Consider the following 19,175-nt stretch of genomic DNA (forward strand, 5'->3'; position numbering starts at 1 on the left):
GGTTGTACTCCATTTATAGTTATTATAAAATATTGGCTATATTCCCCACATTGTATGGTGTATTCCTGTGGCTCATGTTAAACCTTGCATTAGTAGCTCTTACTCCTGTCCCCCTATCTTGCCCTTCCCCACTTTCCTCTCCCCACTGGTAGTCACTAGTTTGTTCTCTATGAGTCTGCTTCTTTTTTTAATACTGACTAGTTTTACTGGATTTTTTGGATTCCTCGTGTAAGTGATATCATACTGTATTTTCTTTTTCGGTCTGACTTAATTCACTTAGCATAATGCCCTTCAAGTCTATCTATGTTGCTGCAAATGGCAAAATATCATTCTTTTTTATAGCTGAATAGTAGTCCAGTGTGTGTGTGTGTGTGTGTGTGTGTGTGTGTGTGTGTATCACATCTTATTTATCCACTCATCTGTTGATGGACACTTAGTTTGCTCCCATATCTTGGCAATTGTAAATAATGCTGCTATGAATATTGGGAGTGCATGTATCTTTTCTGTTTTTTTTTTTTTTTTTTTTTTTTGGCCACACCCATGGCATCTGGAAGTTCCAGAGCTAGGGATCAAATCCAAGCTGGAGCTGTGACCTACACCACAGCTGTAGCAACGCTGGATCATTAACCCTCTTTGCCATGGTGGGAAGACCTATTTTTTCTCGTTAGTGGTAAATATTATTATTTTAAAGTCAAGGATCTTTTTATATGCACTCAAAAAGTACATATAACCTAACTCTGCACCTTAATGAATTTTCAAAAACTGAACACACTACATACTCAGGGCCCAGATGGAATCCTCATCCTGCAGGGGCACAACTACCATCCCGACCTCTAGGACCCGCAATGGAGCAGTGACGGTGTTCGTACCTCATTAAATGGAATCATGTCGTACCTGCTCTTGGGTCTGCTTCTTTTGCCCAACACTGTATGAGATTCACCCATATTGCTGGCTATGGCTGTAGAGTGTCCATATTTCTGTGTTCCAATAAAACTTTATTTATAAAAGTAGAATGAGGGTCATATTCGTTTGGTTTTTTAAATTGAAGTGTATTTAATTTATAAGGTTTTTTTAATTTACAAGGTTGTGTTAGTTTCAAGTGTATAGCAAAGTCATTCTGTTAATATGTATATAAGCTGGATTTATATATTCAGTTTATAGATCGATAGGTTCTTTTCAATGACAGGTTATCATAAGATATTGAGTATAATTCCCTGTGCTGTAAGTAGGTCCTTGTTGTTTGCCTACTTTATGTATAGTAGTGTGTATGTGTCAATCTCAAACTCCTAATCTCTCTCTCTTCCCTCCCCGCAAATTGTCCATTTTTATTACTGATTATTGGAGGGTTGGCATTCTAGGGCTCATGGGCTAAATTCAACCTTCCATCTGTTTTCATAAATAAAGTTTTGCTTTTTTTTTTTTTTTTTTTTTTTTTTTTGCTCTTTAGGGCCGCCCCGGATCCTTAACCCATTGAGCGAGGCCAGGGATCAAACCCACATCCTCATGGATCCTAGTCAGGTTTGTTAACTGCTGAGCCACGAAGGGAATTCCCAGTTTTGCTTTTTTTTTTGAAACACAGTCATGCATGCGGACGCAATTCTGCACTATCTATGGCTGCATTGTACTGCAGAGACAAAAGTTGGAAAGACCATATGGACACAAAGCTGAAGGTATTTTCTAGTGCGTTACGGAATAAGTTTTGGACTTCTGTGCAGCATTCCATTGTGTGAATGTACTAAAACCTAATTCTTCATTTTAACGTTAAGGCGCATTTGTGGAGTCGCCAAGTTGGGGCTGTTAGTAATCTGCTATGAACATCTCACGTATGTCTTTTAGTGAAAAACGCGTGTGCATTTCCATTGAGTCTATTCCTGGGAGTGAATTTGTTAAATCACAGGGTAGACGTTAAGTTTAACCTTCTCAAAACCATCCACCAGTCATCCAAAGCGGTTGTGCCATTATTTCTCCCACAAGCAGTGTCTGAGGGTTTTGGTTGCTCTGTATCCTCCTGCACTTGTATTTTCTGTTTTTATCATTTTGGCCATTTTCTTTGCTCCCCTTTTGGTGCTTCTTTTCTCTCTAGAAGTTACTTCTCAGCATCAGGGGGTGACTGTTTCATCTTTGAATACTTTGTTTCCTTAAGAAACTCTTCATATTGTTGCCTTTTGGACTTTTAAAGATCAGCATGTGGAGTTCCCTGGTGATCTAGTGGTTAAGGGCTAGGCGTTGTCACTGCTGTGCATTAAATAAAAAATTTAACATGCACGCCCCCACTTAATGCTCTCTTCTCCAGAGAAAGAGAACTAAACATTTCCAGCTTACTTTGTTGTTGTCGTTGTTGCATTTTAGGGCAGCACGTGTGGCACATGGAAGTTCCCAGGCTAGGGGTCGAATCAGAGCTGCAGTTGCCAGCCTGTGCCACATCCACAACACCAGATCCGAGCCGCTTCTGTGACCTACATCTCAGGTCACAGATCCACAAAGCTGGATCCTTAACCCACTGAGTGAGGCCGGGGATTGAACCGGGGATTGCATCGTCATGGATACTAGTTGGGTTTGTTACTGCTGCGCCACAGTGGGGACCTCCCAGCTTCTTTAAAGTGGATCAGAAAACACGGATTTACATGCCTTCACCATCCTGGTTGCCTGGTTAACAACAGGCTTAGCATGTCTGGGCCTCAGTTTCCCCATCTGTAAAATAAAGAGGTTTGATTTCATGATCTTTAAGGTCATTTTAATACCAACGTTCTGTGTTAAACTCGGGAACCCCTGCAAAGATGTCCACATACATTTCTAAGCAGGGGACGTCCCCCTCCCCTAAATGTTCCTGTCACGTTTATCTGCTGACGGTAGAAAATGGAGACATTTATTTATTCAATTTCTCTTCCTCCAACAAATAGTTTCTGAGTGCCACGATGTTCCAGGTAAGACCCATCAAGGGTCTCCTGTTCTATTCCCAGCTCTGGCAGGAAGCAGGCAGGGAGAGTGGACTGGGTGCCTGGGGGACCCTGTAGCATCCATGGGAGCTTGTACCTGAGCCAAGCACATTTTAAAAAGGCAAGAGTCATGGGAAACGTCGCCCTGATGAACCTCATCTGGGGCGGGAGGGTGACGGAGGGGAGGGAGGCGTCGAGGCCGGGCCTAAGCCTGGTCCCTGGAGGAGGGTGATGGGATGGGGGAATGCAGGTTTCGCCCTCAGCTTTCTCAGGTTTTATTTCGTTCACAGGATGCGACTCCCAGGCCAGACTGCTCATTGCTTTCTCCTGGACCTAAGTCTGTCAGCAAATCTGGTTGGCAGGCGCCTCTGCTACTTGAATTTTGCAGAGACCAGCCTCATTGAACTCACCCAAACACTGTCAACATGTGAAGGCAGGGTGGAGAGAATGCAAATACTAATGAGGTTTGTGCGATATCAAATTCCACAGAGTCTGGTAGGAACACTGCTTTGACTTCTCTTTAAAAGAAAGCCTAGCTAGGAGTTCCTACTGTGGCTCAACAGGATTGATGGCATCTTGGGAGGGAGCACTGGGACACAGGTTTGATCCCTGGGTGGGCACAGTGGGTTAAGGATCTGTTGTTACCACAGCTGTGGTTTAGGTCGCAACCGCGGCTTGATTCTGATCCTTGGCCAGGGAACTCCATATTCCAAGGAGTGGCCACAAAAGGAAAGAAAAGAAAACCTAGCTCTTGTGTGTTAATTCATTTCAGCCTCTCAATATAAGCCCGTGCAGTAGAGATTGTCACCTTTGTTTTAATGAATGGGGAAACTGATGAGAAGCTGCAAGTTTTAGAACTTGCCCAGGGTACTAGTTTCTAAAGGTGGAGCCAGGGTTATGGACTTAGGCTGCCAAGCTTTACGGGCACTGCTCTTTTAAAAAATTTTTACTTATTTATATTATTTAGTCTTTTGACCTTTTAGGACCGCACCCATGGCATGTGGGGGTTCCCAGGCTAGGGGTCCAATCGGAGCTGTAGCCGCCAGCCTACGCCAGAGCCACAGCAACGTGTGATCCGAGCTGTGTCTGCGACCTACACCACAGCTCACGGCAACGCCGGATCCTTAACCCACTGAGCAAGGCCAGGGATTGAACCCCCAACCTCATGGTTCCTAGTCGGATGCGTTAACCACTGAGCTACGACCGGGACGCCTATTTTTATTTTTTAAGTTTTATTGAAGTATAGTTGATTTACAAGGTTGTGATAATTTCTGCCGTACAACAAAGAGGTTCAGTTACACATATACACGCATCCAGTCTTTTTCAGATTCTTTCCCCACGTAGATGATCACAGAATATAGAGCCTAGTTCCCCGTGCTGGACAGTAGGTCCCCGATGGGCAGTCATGCCACGTGCCTCAGTGCATGTGTCAATACAGGCTTTGCTGTTAATCATGATATTTTTACAAGCAGAGTAACGGAGCTTCATGTTTGCAAGAAAACCTTCACTTATAGGTCAGAATTGGAGGCCTGGCGGCTTGGCCAGCTCTGGTGTTGGAACAGGGAGCTGGATGACATCCCAGGGGAAGCTACCTAATCTAACTCGCCCCCAGTTACTGATGGGCCCAGGAATCCATGCCCCAGAGCCACAAAGCTCACCTGCCTTAATCGCACTGTCAATAACAGCGCTGCAAAAAAATCACTCCGTGGGAGCCAGGGAATCCCCAGAGGATGAGCCAGATGCCGTCGTCCCCAGGAGAAGGCAGGCCGGGAGAGTGGACATTTACCACGGCGTGAGGGTTCACCTGCCCGAGGTCACACAGCTTCACTTCCACGTCCATTGAATTTTGGGTACATGGTGTTTTGCCTCGGTTTACAATTCACTTCATTATGTCTCATTAGCATTCCGTGTCATTTACAGGGTCATAGAGAAGCTGAATCTATCAGCCGTTCTCCTAGGACATCTGGCTAATCCATTAACTTGCACCACCAGTTATGAGCCCTCTTTCTACCTGGTTATTTCGGAGATCACGGTCTTGACTGGCCCTTCCTCATTTTGGTACAGTTCCTTCACTTCTGGAAATCTTTGACTTATTCACAATAAACTTACCTGCTCTTTTCAACTCATAATCAGATATACTGAACTTCAGTTAGGAAACAGAATCCCATATATGCCAAACTTACCTACTTACTGAAACATCCTTTTTAAAAATCCTTTCTTTGAATTACACCTAGATTTGTCATTACACATATTAATTTTCCTTTTTGATCATTAAAGACTCATGGCTTTTCACAGACTCCCCTTGTTCTTTCATTTATTTATTTATTTATTTATTTATTTAGTCTTTTTGCCTTTTCTAGGGCTGTCCCATGGCATATGGAGGTTCCCGGGCCAGGGGTCGAATCGGAGCTGTAGCCGCCAGCCTACGCCAGAGCCACAGCAACACGGGATCCGAGCCACGTCTGAGACCTACGCCATAGCTCACAGCAACGCCAGATCCTCAACTCACTGAGCAAGGCCAGGGATCGAACCCGAAACCTCACGGTTCCTAGTCGGATTTGTTAACCACTGAGCCACGACGGGAACTCCACCCCTTGTTCTTTTAAATCGCCAACCATAGCCCTAGTTATTTTTTGTGATCTCCAAGTTGTTACAACCTGACCAGAGGGACCCCTTTCCTTTTCAGCCAACTCCCTTGTTCTTTTAGCAACAGCCAGGCATTTTGGGTTGCAGCCTGGTTTTCTGGCCATCGCAAGATGTCTCAGGCCATTCTGATGTTCCCCCTGGTCCCAGACATGGACCCAGCTTCTTTGAATGAGCCCTGGATACCGCTAAGGAAAAACGCTATTGAGATCAATATGTGGGAGCTGAGGATACCAGCGTGCTGGTGATGAGACGGCACTCCGCAGCCACTGAAAAGAACAAACTAGAAAATATGCCGCTTCCTAAGGTCATAATTATGTTCTCAAATTGCTCAAATCATTCTGATATTACAACACTGTTTTCTCTTATGCCATTTTAAATGGATTTTTCTCTACCAAGTGCCTATTTAGATTTTTAACACTTCGCTCAGACTATGATTATCCCAACCTCTGATTTCATCATTGCTGTGCGCCTCCAGGCCATCATTTTGAGGTCACGTGTATGTATCCTTTATTAAAACCCGCTTTCAGTAAGCATCTTGTAAAATCATGTTTTCGTGTATATGCGTATTTGTCATATAGCTGTTAGACATAATTATAACATTATTGACACAAATATATTCAGTTATGTAAATGTATTATCCTATCACCAAATGCTATTTCATGTTGATACATTCAGTGGCACAAATTCACTCATGTGTGAGCCTTGAGAGGCTGACAGCCACCAGAGGGCCAGAGGGGAACTCGTCTCCTCTAGGAACAATCCCTGAAGCAGGATGCCATTTATTATATGATTTTGATCAATTTATGTTTAATTCCACTAATGTGCCTTCATGAAATGGAGGCATTTTGGGATAGTAGGCACATGGAAAGAAGACAGATGTTTGCTGACTGAAAGGTGCAAATCACCCGGCAGAGCCGGGGTGGACGCATCTCTCCCTTTGCAAGTCTGGTCCCAGAGAAAAGGACTATCCCCTTGTGTCTGTACACCTGAGGCCAGGCCAGTTTTCAGGAATAGCAGGTGCTCCGTGACTCTTCTTTGAATAGAGAAGAAAGAAAATGTCATGAGAATAATGGAGAAAATCACAGCTGTCCCAATAATTAACCCAGGACCATCATTCATAATCCACAATTTCTTTTCCTTTAAATTTTACTTTATTAATATTCTGAGGCAACTAGGTTTTGAGACACATTTTAAATGGCTTCATTTTCAAAATTCGTCTTGGTCACAACATCCAGGAGCAATCCATCTGCTAATCAATATCTAACCTTTAAATGCTGCTGTCAGAAAGGCGACCCAGCACAAAACCAATGCCGTCAGCCACCCAGAAGAACTCGGATTTCCTGACAGAAATCGATTCACAGCAAAATAGTGGTTATTGCAAATATTTAGCGTTCTACAAGGGGAAGCTCATCAATGCAACTTTTTGAGCAGCTCACTTCCAAGTGAGCTATTCTGACGGGCTCCACCTAGCCATCTATCTTGTGATGTAGGATGTGGTGGGTGTATGCTAATAGCCCTGGGCTTGCCTTGGCATTGGCCCTTTCAGGGGTGTGGTGGGGAGTGTGGGCACATCCTGGCAGGCGATGTGGTAAAGTGGGGAGGATACTGGGCATGGAGAGACCAGTTCCACACCTGGGTCTTCACTGGCTTGCTGAGTGATCTCAGAAAGCCACATAACCTCTCTAAACACCCTTTTTCACTGCTAGAAAAGAATGCTAGTCATATCTGTCCAATCTAACCCTTCAGTTGTTGTGAGGATGAAATGAAGGAGTGGGGAGAGGAGGTATCTCTGAACATATATTTAAAAGGCTGTAAATCTGGGGGTCTTACAATGACTCTTTGTCTCCTAAGAACTGGATTAAGGAGCAAGACAGGATTAAGGAACTTCTGAGAAATTAGCATCATCCTAAAGCTCAATATTCATGCACGTTTTACTGACTGGAAAACAAGTGCCAATGGGAACGAGTGTGTTCCCTGAGGAACACTGCTGTGCAGCAGGATTTGTGAGAAAAGGAGAAAAAAACCTGCCTGGCTCCTGTGCTCAAGAAGCTCATGGTCTAGCCCCTGGGGAGGGGGTGAGCAGAGAAGTGCAATGGGCACGGAGAAGTGTGGGTGGAGCCGAAGAAGGAATTCTCCAGCTAAGCAGCAATAGAGGGGAGGTTATTCCAGGAGACTTACAATAGGCAAAGATTTACACTTTGGTATTTTCCAAATTTCTCACTTGAAGTTTTATTTTTACTTATTTTCCTTGTCTCTGTACTGCATGCACCATTTTAAGTTGACTGATTTTTAAAAATGTAAATGAGTTTAAAAAGAAAACTTTATACGATTGCTACCATAAATGAAAAAAGTTGTCCTTTTTATAAACAGAAGGCAACCTTAAACATACACGCAACAAGAAGTCATTAATTTATTCAACAAATAACTGTCAGACTCAGTTCTAGTTTCTAGAGCCAAGAGGGTGACCAAGGCGAGATGGAGAAAAATTATTGTAATAGCACGGAGAAAACACAAAATGACTCAGGAAGGTTCCTTCGGATGGGGTGGTCCCGAGGGCCCGGGCGCTAGAAGATGTCATTTAAGCAGAGGTCTGAAGGAAGTGGTGCACTAACCACCTTAACACCGAGGAGGAAAACGAGGTCACTACGTCTCAACCACACACTGTCACCTGCAGAGAGAAGGCTGTGAGCCAGGTTCTGGGAGCTGAGCAAGGGTTAGGGAGGCGCGCTCACACCCCACCGAGACTTTCTGCAAGACCATCAGGAGGACGGAGGCAGCCTGTCGCTGGGTGGAGGTGGTTCCAGATAGTTTCTGTCTCTAAGACTAAATCAACTCTTACAGGGGTGCTCCTCGAGGAAAGCATCCCACTTGGGAAACACTGCAACCTCTGAGAAGGAGGCAGGCTGTGACTGCCCCGATTGACAAATTAGGTAACTAAGGCCAAGAAAAGTTAAATCTCTGGGAACCGGGACACCGGCGTGGAACTCTCCTTCCACGTCCGGCCCAGTGGTTCGGTTGCAAGGATCGGCCAGCAGGTAGATGATCCAGGCAGAACAGGGAAGACTCCCAATCCCGCAAGCCCTTTTCCAGGCCTCCCGTTAGCCCATTCCCAGGAGAGGCTCAAAACGCGGAGCGACGGAATCCGCGGAGCAGGACACCGAGCGGGGGCCGCCGACCCGAGCATGCGCAGTAGCCCGGCCCAGCCAGGCCGCGCTCGGCGCGGGGGGAGGGTCGTCCGAGGCTGACGTCCGCGACGCCGGCGTCAGCGCCCCGGGAGGAGGAGGGCGAAGACTCCATCCGCCATGTTGGATGCCGCAGATTCGCCATAACCGCGCCGGCTCTTTTCTTAAAAAAATAAAAATAAAAAGCGAAGCCTCAGCGGGTCGCCCCGCCTTCTCGGTGGGCGCGGGAGGGGGCCCGGAAGAGCCCGAGGCTTTTTTTTCCTCCGCGGTGGGGGCGTTGCCATGGAGACGCGGGCGGCAGGTGAGCCGGGCTGGGGGTTGGGGTGGGGATGAGGTGGGGGTGGGGCGCGGCGCGGCGCGCGGGAAGCCGTTTCGAGCTTGCAGACGGGGGAAGAGCGCGCAGGCCGCCGGGCGGCGGAGGGATCCGCGGCCCGGGGCGGAGAGCGGACGTAACGGCGTCCTTTGACGGCACGTTCAGTGGCTGGAAGTATTCCGCCGCCTTGAGTTTTTATTAAGAAAAAAAGCAACGAGGGTGCTAGCGGAAGGACGAGCAACGGGAAGCCACACGCGCGCGTGCGCGGGGCCGTTTCCAGGGCAACGGGTAGGGCCGGGGCGCACGCCGGCGACCGAGCGCAGGCGTCCTGGCAGGCGGGAGGTTCGAACCCCGAGGCTTCCAACTCTGTCCGCGTGGTCCCTGGGTGGGCCGGTCTCAGTTTGCTCCTCTGTGAAGCGGGTGGCTTCTCTAGACCCATGTACGTGGCCAGGATGTTTTGAAGGGACAGGGTTCCACCGAGCTGCCGAAGGAAAGTTTCTTTATGTTCTACAGAGGGAGCCACAAATGCCAAGGATTAGCATTGCTGCTACTGGGAACCCGCTAACACCCTGTGATAAGCTGTAAATTTATCCTCTACCGGCCGCCCAGCTCCGTGGGCCCCCGTTCCTCACTCTTTAAAGTTAAGCTGAAATGCCACCCCCTCCAGGCAGCCGTCTCTGGCATCTCGGCTGAAGCAGCCTTTCTGCCGGCTGGATGCGAGAGCGCGATGGTTCTTCCACGAACACCTGGTCCAAGTCCCTTAACGTGGAGCTTGGGGCTCCTTCATCCGCAGCTAACAATAAGCGTGCACGCTGGGGCACTGACCTCACGCTTTTTGCTGCTCATTTCTCCCGACAGCTCTAATTTGTGTGTCATTTACTGACGAGGAACAAAAGTTCAGAGAGGTCAACTTCATACAGTTTATTAATGGCAGCGCTGAGGCTTTAAAAATCAACTTCCTCCGACTTGGGATGAAATCCAAACTTCAGCGCGGCTGCCTGACTTGTACTTCCATCCCCTGGATTAGCGCCTGTCCCCTAGTGGGTGCTCAGTGTGCATTTACTGAGTGGAAGCACGAAGGAACTAAGTGACTGCCTCCACCTCCCTCCGTCGGTCTGGTTCCCTTGCAGAGCCCGTGAGCTTTTGGAAATACAAGCTTAATGTCACAGGCTTACCCGCCAGGACCGCCTCCCCAGCTTCATCTTCTGAGCCTACCGTTTGATACTGAAGCAGCTATGTTGCGTGTCTCCCACGCGGGGGGTCGGGGGCTGCAGTAGACACCTGGAGCTGCTGGCTGGCTGACGTCACCGTCCCGACTGCCACGGGGCACTTTTTGCTTCTTCAGTTCAAGCCAAGAGCTTTGCATGGCCCTCCCTGCTTCACGCCAGGCAGGGGTGGGTGGAGAGCCCTTCTGCCCTTGGTCCTGCTCACATCCCATGGTTGGGTCAGATTGGGGCAAGTGTGTGTGTAGTGATGGAGCCGTGCCAGAGCCAGAGTAGTGCATCACCTGGTACTTTGTGACAGTAACGGTGTCACTGCAGGACAGCCCAGGAAATTGAGAGATGAGTTGTTGGGGAGCAAGGAATAGCGACTTTATTGGGAAAGCCAGCAGATGGAGAAGATGATTGACTCGTGTCCCAAAGAACCCTCTGACCTGAGGTAGAATTCAGGCTTCTTCATACTAAAAGAGCAGGAAGTGTGGCTGGCAGACTTCTTCATGCCGGAATCCCTTGTTCTTGCAGCTCTCCAGGTAGGTTTGTGGCAATATTCCCCTAAACCTCCAGCAAGACAAATGTTATTTTCTACTCTGCAACTCTTATCTCCTTAGGAATAGAAAAGTGTTATCCTTTAAAGGGCAGAGCCCTGAGAAGGGGCTCTCCTGTATATTTCAGGCAAAAGGCAACTTTCTTTCAGTGAATTAGCTTGTAGCAAAGGCAGTAGAATACAAAGGTTAAAGTCAAAGAAACACCCAGTGTGGAGTCAGATTTGTTCTCCCGGGGGCAGTGACAGTGTCTTCTCTATTTGCTGACTGCCCTCTGCCAGGTCATTGGGCTACTACTGGTCCATGGCACTGCTCCTCTTCTGGAGTTTTACCTATGACAGTTTTTAAAAAGAAACCTGGGCGTTTGTTGTAGTTCCCTTCAATCTGCCGATGTAATAAATAAGCAGAACTCTTGTTTTTAAATGAATTGCCGTCAACTTGTGGTCAGCTAACTTCTGAAAAGAATTTCTTGTTTCGCCTGATTGTTGGGTCAACTTAGGAGCGCCAGTGCAGTAGGTTGGAGTTGCTTCTGGTCAGTAAGAGCCGGCCTTTCCGTGATAAACCAGTAAACCAGCTGCGAGGGTGAATTGGAGCTGTTATCACACCACCCCCTCCTCAGCCGGTTTCCCATCTCTGTGTCTTTTCTTGCCTTACCTTGCAGTTTACATAACAGCGTTTCAAAGGTAGATATCCTTAGGTAGAATTCAGTTTCTGCCTAGGACCAGGGCAGTCAAGAATTAGGTATATTAAAAAGATTCTCCTCAATTGCATTTCCTTTTATAGATAGTTTCATGCTTGCTGCTTCTGAAAACCTCCCCAGCAAGAGGGGCTGATTTAACCATGTAGAGGGGATTTAGCCTAGAGTTAACTTTTCTCTTTGTTCTCAGCTGTTTATCCTGTTAAACTTTCACTGTCTCTGAAATTTCTCAAGGGCAAGTGTCAACTTTAAGGGCTGGAACTCTCTGGAGGGTGGAATGGACACGGGGTCTGGGTCCAGAGATCTGCTGCTCATCACTCAGGTCGGATTCCTGACCCGAGGGAAGTCACGTAACTCCTGTGACTCCTGCATCTGCAAAAGGAGCCCTAGCCCCCGCTCACCGCTCACAGTGCAGGTGCAGGGCTGGCTCTCTATCCTTTTCACCCAGACCCGGCTCCCTGCTCCCTGCTCTGCAGCCTGCTGCACTGTCTTCTTGCTTCTTGAGCACATTTGTGGTTGGAAAAGTCTACAGACTTTGATTTTTTTTTTTTTTAAAGAAAAAGGTAATCTGGGGGTGAAGCAAAAACAGTCATATTAAATACTTATTACAGGTTTGAAGTTACATTCCCCCCCCCCAAAGAATGTAGCATATATAGATAACTACCTGCCTATGAACAGATTATGCTTGGCACATTAATAGAAAAAGGATTTAAATTGAGTAACAGATTTTTCTTCTTTTAAATCATGTACCAGATGGAGTTGCACATTATTGCACTCTGGAATCTGGCACCTTTGTGCCCCCAAATAAGTCTGGGCTGAGACAGGATGGGAAAGGTGGGGACCCGGCTTCAGAGGTGGCTGCTAGCCTTGCTAGGAGTGTAGGAGGAGACGGGGCCAGGTCAGCCTTGGCATCCGGAGCCCAGGAGCAGGAGGCTTTGGGAGCAGCATTCTGGAAGACGAGGGTCTCTGATGTCCTGGCATCCTAGAGGGCCTTGTGAGTCAGCCCCAAGGCCCAAGTCTCCTGGTAGGGGCCCTGGCTGGCCCCTTTCCTTCTGTTAGATGTTCTCTTCCCCTCTGCCAGCAGGCCTCTAACTCAGGGGCCACAGCTCCTGCTCTGCCCCTTAGGATCCTTCCTTCTTCCCTCCCTCCCTCCCCTTTTTTCTTCCACTCAGATTCTCTGGTTCACCCAAATATTTGTGCCACACTTTGTGCCAGGAACTGGGAATGCAAAGTCAGGTATGAGTCTCTATGTCCTTTTGAGGCCCTCATGCTGTCCCGGCAGTGGAAAACCAGCCCTTGCGGAGATGGCGCCAGATGCTAGGATGGACGTGAGCCCCAGGAATTGAAGGTTTCAGGCTGGGGGGAGGACAGTGCACCCAGGGATTCTGGGAGGGCTTCCTGAAAGCGGAGGCGCCTGAGCTGGAACCTGCAGCGTGAGCAGAGGTCCTCTGCCGGGGGATGGTGGTGCAAGGCACAGGTGTGACACACCCAAAGGTGAAGGTGTGTTCTGTGGGACTAGGTGAGGGCTGAGGCCAGGGGCAGCAGTGGGGTGTAGAGGTCTGTGGTGAAGAGTCTTTCAGACAGTAGGAAGCTGTTGGGACTTCATTATGAAGACTTCAAAGAACGAGGCTGAAGGGTCAGCTGGTTTGCCTTTCAGGAACTGCCTGGAGACAAGTTTTTTAAAGTATAATTTACATTCAGTGAAATGCACAGACCTTAAGCTTATGGTTTGACCACCTGTGTAACCCACACCCCTAATAACATAAACGCTTTCATCAGCCCAGAAGGTTCTCTCTTGCACCTCTCCACCCAGTCCCTGTCTGTCACCCTCACTAGTCTGAGTTCTCTCATCAGAGATTTTAATTTTACCTCTTCTAGAACATCGTAGTTCTTTTGCATCTGGCTTTTTATCACTCAGCATAGAGATTTTGAGATCTGGTATTTGGTGTCTTTTTATTGCCTAATAATATTCCACTGTGTGGATGTGCCAGATTGTTTCTATGATAAACACCTAGATTTGTTTCCAGTTTTTGGCTGTTGTAAATAAAGCTGCCATGAACAGCCCTGTATAAGGTTTTTGTAGACATAGATTTGCATTCCTCTTGGGTGACGGAGTGGCTGGATTGTAGGGTAGAGGTGTATTTAACTTTTTAAGAAACTTCCAAGTAGCTTTCCGGAGGAGCTGCACCAGCAGTGAGAGAATTTCACTTGCTCTACATCATCACCAACATTTGGTGTCGTTGGTCTTTTACCTCTGATCTATTCTGGAGGCTGTACTGTGGCGTCTCATCTAATTTGCATTTCCCTCGTAACCTGTGATGTTGAGTACTTTTGCTTGTGCTTTTTTGGCCATATGTATATAATCTTTGGAGAATCTTTTGCCTTATTTGAATGCTGGCTTGCTTGTCTTTTTAATTGTTAGGTTGTAGAGATCTATATAAAGTCTGGATGCAAGACCTTTGTCCTGTGTATGTGTTGTGACTATTTCCTCCCAGTTGCTGCATGCTTATTTATTTCCTTAATTTTATCTTTGATCAGCAGAAGTTTGTAATTTTAGTGAAGTCTGATTTACCAGATGATTACCATTATTTTTGCTTTTACAGGTAGTGCCTTTTGTGTTTTAAGAAATGTTCTCCTACTTTAAGGTCACAAAGATAGCCTCCTAGGTTTGCTTATTTTTTTCAGAGCGTTATACTTCTTGTTTTTATGGTTATACTTCTTGTTTTTATGGTCGGATCTCTCATCTATCTCAAATCATTTGTGTGTGGTGTGAGGTAGGGATCGGAATTCCCTCCCCTCCCCCCACAAAGGTAGATGTTCAGGTTTTGCAGCCTCATTTGTTAAGAGAGACTTTTTAGCTTTTTTTTTAGGGCCACATGTGAGGCACATGGAAGTTCCCAGGCTAGAGGTCGAATCAGAGCTATAGCTGCCAGCCTACATCACAGCCACAGCAACATGGGATCTGAGCTGCATCTGCAGCCTACACCACAGCTCACAGCAATGCTGGATCCCCAACCCATCGAGAAAGGGAAGGGATTGAACTCTTATCCTCATGGATCCTGGTTGATTTTGTTTCCACTGTGCCACCATGGGGATGCCCTACTTTGGTCCTTTTGGTGAAAATTATGTGTGGGTCCATTTCTGAGCTCTCTTGGTCTGTTCCATTGATCTATTTGTTTATTCTTTGTCAGCACCATTCTGAATTACTATAGCTTTGTAGTAATTTTTAAAGTTATAAAGACTATATGGGAGGACATTTTTGGGGGCAGAAGTGCAGGCAGGAGCAAGACCCATCCTGGTGCACCCCAAGGTTGACCCTCACCCCAGGGCAGTGGCTCTGGGCGTGAAGGTTAGGGGCATATTTAGGGAAATGCATTAGAGGAAAAAACCCATGGGACTGGTAATTAATTGAATTTTAACTTAGAGAACAGCCAGCCTTTGTCTGTTTGGCTTTAGGGAAAGAGCAGCAACGAACCTAACAGACACGGGGTTGTGTACCTTTTCAGGCTTTATACACATAGCCCTGGTCCATAATTCTCCATTCCCTCCTGCAGTGGTAAGGAGAAGGCCTTTGCATTCTGCTCCCTGCTTTTATTTTGGAGTTGGACTAGGAAGCTGGCACAGTGCTTGCCAGGTTGTTGGAAGCACCTCCGAAAGACCTTTCCTGGGGACTGAGGCCCCTCCCTCAAGGTCATCTTTGAAGAGTGCCCTGGAGCAGAGGTCCCGCCTGCTTCAGGAGGGCCACATGGCTGCCCTTACCCACTCATCACTAATATTCTTTTTTGTGATGACAGTTTCCATGGACCCCACTCCCTCTTTGTCCCTGCTGTGAGGTGCCCTACAGCCGTCATTCCCTGAGAGTGTCACCCTAATTCTGACTTGGGGTCCCGTTGCCTTTCTTAGAGATTTATAGCAGCATTCCATACTTGGGGATTTTATCAAGTGCATGTGGGCTGGGTGGGGAGCGACAGAAGGTCCCTGGGCTTCAGGAGAGTTCTGCGAGCCCTGAACACTAGGCTTGACTCAACTCTTTTCATGTCATTCTCTCCCCTTCTCCCTCCTTCTCTTTTCAATTTTTAGAAGAAAGCAAAATCATCAGAAAAAACATCCTTGGAGTTCCCTTGTGGCACAATTGGTTAAGGATCTGGCATTATCACTAGAGTGGTTTGGGCCACTGTTGTGGCATGGGTTTGACCCCTGGCCCAGGAACTTTCACACGCCACAGGCGCAGCCAAAGGAAAGAGGAAACATCCTCTGATGTTCTTTTTGAATTTTCTTGAGTCTTCGCCTCTAGTTGGAGATGCCCAGGTGGGGCATGGGTCAGGAGTAGGGCTTTGGTGGCAGGAACTGAGCAGAAGGGGTGGAAGAACATCAGGCGGGCAGGATTCACTGCTGGGATTCAGTGACTGCTGCCTGCCTGTCCAGGCACACGGTCCAAGGTAAAAGGGTCATTAGGAGGACACTGCCCTTGACCTCTGGAGGCCCTCAGGAGGCTGGTCCGTTAGAAGGGAAAAGGGTCTGTGAGGTTTGGCCTGATGATTCCATTGACCTTTGGAGGCTCCAGCCAGAGTGGCTCAAGGAAGGAGAGAGATTTGTGTAGAACCTGATGTTTGGAATCTTGGACGTAAGGAACACAGAGCATCCTTTGTCATTACTGTTATTTTGAACAAGAATCCCTTTGCAAGCCATCTCCAGTGTCTGAGGGTCCCACCTGTCCTACTCTCTGAGTTGTCCCTCTCAAGCTTGCTCTCTCCATCTCGTCCACGTGACTTTCTTCTGATTGGTTGGTGGGGTTTCATTAGCTTTCTGGTTCCATCTGGTCTGGGGTCTGTGAGTCTGTGGTCCCCACCTCGGTGGGGAGAGTGTTAGTTTCTGCAGAACAAGTCAAAGATATGAGTCAAATTGTTATATATATCCCTTGAGGAGGAATTTGGATTTTGTTTTATGCCTGAACTATTATTTTTTGGACTGCTTTTCCTTTGCTTCTGCATTCCTTCACTTCCCTGATTAGCAGCTGCTTGGGTCTGCTCTTTGAACTCTGGGAAGGCCTAGGAGACAATAGCCTTTTTCTACAAATGAGAAACTGGGGACCCGGAGGGGCTCCTATACCTTGGGGGTCCCCACAGGGTCCTGCTTGATCTCATTTGGTGCAAACCCAACTTCCAAAGTGACTTGAGTTTGCTCTTCCCCTCCCCGCATTTCAGCGCAGTCACAGTTACTCATTTAAACCACAGTGGTTTCATTCATTTGTTTGTTTGCATTTCATTTTAGGGATTTTTCTCATACTATTTATTTTTCTTTTTCTTTTTTTTTTAAGTTTGTGAACTTTGGGAGTGAGTATTTCTTGTTTTGTTTTGCTTTTTTTTTTTTTTTTTCCTTCGTGGCTGTGCCTGCAGCATGTGACCTGAGCCACAGCAGTGATGATGCTGGATCCTTAACCCACTGTGCCACCAGGGAACTCCAGGGTGAGTATTTCTTGTGTTTCAGAGAGAGGTCTGAATTTCGCCGCTTTTTAGTGGGGACCTACCCACGGATGTGACCCAGGGGTGTGTTTCCAGGAAGGAGCGGTGGTCCAGGGGAGGAGGTGGAGTAGAGCGGGACTTCCTTGATGATGGGGGGTGGGTGCCCCGATATTTTCTGGACTGCTACCCTTCATCGAGCATTTCTCCCAGGCCCTTGGTCTGGTCTGGTTTCTCTTCCTTATAACCACCAGTCCTGATGCTGTGCTTATTCTCATTTTACAAACAGAAGTCAGAGGTTCTGGGGGGCGTTGGCTGGCGGCTCTGCCACTCTGAGCTGCTCTTCCTTCCCCAGCCCTTGGTCTTAATGTCATGCTAGGAAGCAGGAGGCGAATGCCTTGGTTAACAGCATTCTCAGGAGACCTTAGGTGAATATTCTGGAAGTGTTCTAGTCCTGTTCATGACAAAGGAAACAGCATTTCTTTGTTTAGAAGTAAGTAGGTTTGTTAACCTTAAATATTGATCTCTTTAAGCTTTTAACTGTATTTTGAATGAAATGATAGTGATGTTTTTGGAATTTACAGTCTTTTAGGACAGAGAGAGATTAAACAAATAAATAAACACACAATCAGACACATGGTTGCAAACTGGTAATTTCTTCTAAGCAACGGTGGGGGACAAGAGAAAGAAATGGAGACCTGCTTTATATTCCAGGGATTTAAGAAGAGTCTCTCTGAGAGAGTGAGGGAGGAGCTGAGACTGGAAGGATGAGGTTTTGGATTTTAAAAAAAGTCTGACAATCAGAAAGCAGGCACTCACCAGCCCCCTCCACTTTGTAGAATTTCCAGCATCTCAGAACTAGTTCCCAGAGGCTGGAGTTCTCCTTTGCCCTTCATCGCCCCCTAGGGGACATGCATAGAAAGGACCTGCTGTGGCAGTTTAGGAGAAACCTGTGTCTGGAGAGGTGGTGTCTGCAAGCCAGGACTGGCCTGGCCACAGGGACAGCGGGACCTGTCAGGCATGGCAGAAGGACCGGGATGCTGGACCTGTAGGGGAGGGGACCCAAGGCTACCATGTAACCTGGTCGGGTGCAGGGGCAGGGGCTGGCTGCATAGCTGCCTGACCTTCTAAAGATCCCTCACCTGTAAACAGAATGGTAGCTGCTCAGACCCGGGGAGGGGCAGGGAGGGCACTGGCTGGGGGCCTGGATGCTCCATCTCTTCCAAGGCAAGAGTCTATGAAATTGGGCCTCAGGTAAAGCCACAGTCACTTTAAATTGTTTTCCTGAATAAAATGGATTATTTATGTTCCTGGAGGGAAGGTCTTTGTCTTACTCATTTCTAAATGTGCTTAGCACACCTAGTATGTGGTATATACCAGACGTTCCTGAAATGTTGAACTGTGAGACTAAGTTAAAAATTACTTTTTTTCCCCTAGTAAAAACTGAATAGCCCAGGTATGTGGAGCATACACCTAATATTTACTTTATAGCTTAGTTGCCAGGATGAATGGACCAGATCATTCTTGTAGGCTGAAGTTTGGTGGCCGGAGGGTCTGGAAAATTCTCTTTTCCCTGTGGCTCTTGTTGCTTAAATTTTAAGCTCTCTTTTGGAATTTAAACAAACCTTAGACACATCTGAATATTAGAGGTCAGTTATTTCTTCTTGAATTAGTTTTTTAAGTTCAGAATACATTGTAACTGAGTCCACTTGCAGGCTTTCATGGTAAGTAAAGCAGGTGTTTAAAATTTGAAGTTGAATTTGTGGGTTTCCCACATCTGTCTTCAGTTCTTGCCCAGGCTGTTTTTTTATTTTATATTATTTTATTGTATTAATTCTTTTAGTTTTAATTTTTAATTTTTCATTTCTTTACTGCTATACCTGCAGCATATGGAAGTTCCCGGGCTACGGGTAGAATTGGAGCTGCAGCTGCCACCATACACCACAGCCACGACATCACACCAGATCCAAGCCGCATCAACGACCTATACCACAGCTCATGGCAGTGCTGGATCCTTAACTCACTGAGTGGGCCGGGAACTGAGCCTGCATCCTCATGGATACTAGTCGGGTTCCTTACCCCTGAGCCACAGCGGGAACTCCGAGGCTGTTATTATAGTTTATCTCCTCTGATTATGACCCCAGGAACCCAGAGCAGACAGCCGGCCTCTGAAGCTTGTG

The 19,175-nt window shown here is 47.1% G+C and overlaps 1 protein-coding gene across 3 annotated transcripts in view; it reads left to right on the forward strand.

The window, feature by feature from the left end:
- ZFAT (zinc finger and AT-hook domain containing) overlaps positions 1–19,175 on the forward strand; it is a 205,298-nt gene that overhangs the window by 38,212 nt on the left and 147,911 nt on the right. The window contains exons 4-5 of one of the 3 annotated variants that reach the window (XM_021088872.1): positions 1,448–9,065; positions 16,933–17,001. In XM_021088872.1, coding sequence (XP_020944531.1) covers positions 9,047–9,065; positions 16,933–17,001 — 88 coding nt within the window. In that variant the 5' untranslated portion in view covers positions 1,448–9,046. Of the gene's footprint in view, positions 1–1,447; positions 9,066–9,268; positions 10,828–16,932; positions 17,002–19,175 lie in introns of those variants that run through there. The other 2 variants (XM_021088874.1, XM_021088873.1) reach the window with 2 other exon arrangements.

The sequence above is a fragment of the Sus scrofa genome, chromosome 4, assembly GCF_000003025.6.
Source record: "Sus scrofa isolate TJ Tabasco breed Duroc chromosome 4, Sscrofa11.1, whole genome shotgun sequence".
Classification (NCBI taxonomy): domain Eukaryota; kingdom Metazoa; phylum Chordata; class Mammalia; order Artiodactyla; family Suidae; genus Sus; species Sus scrofa.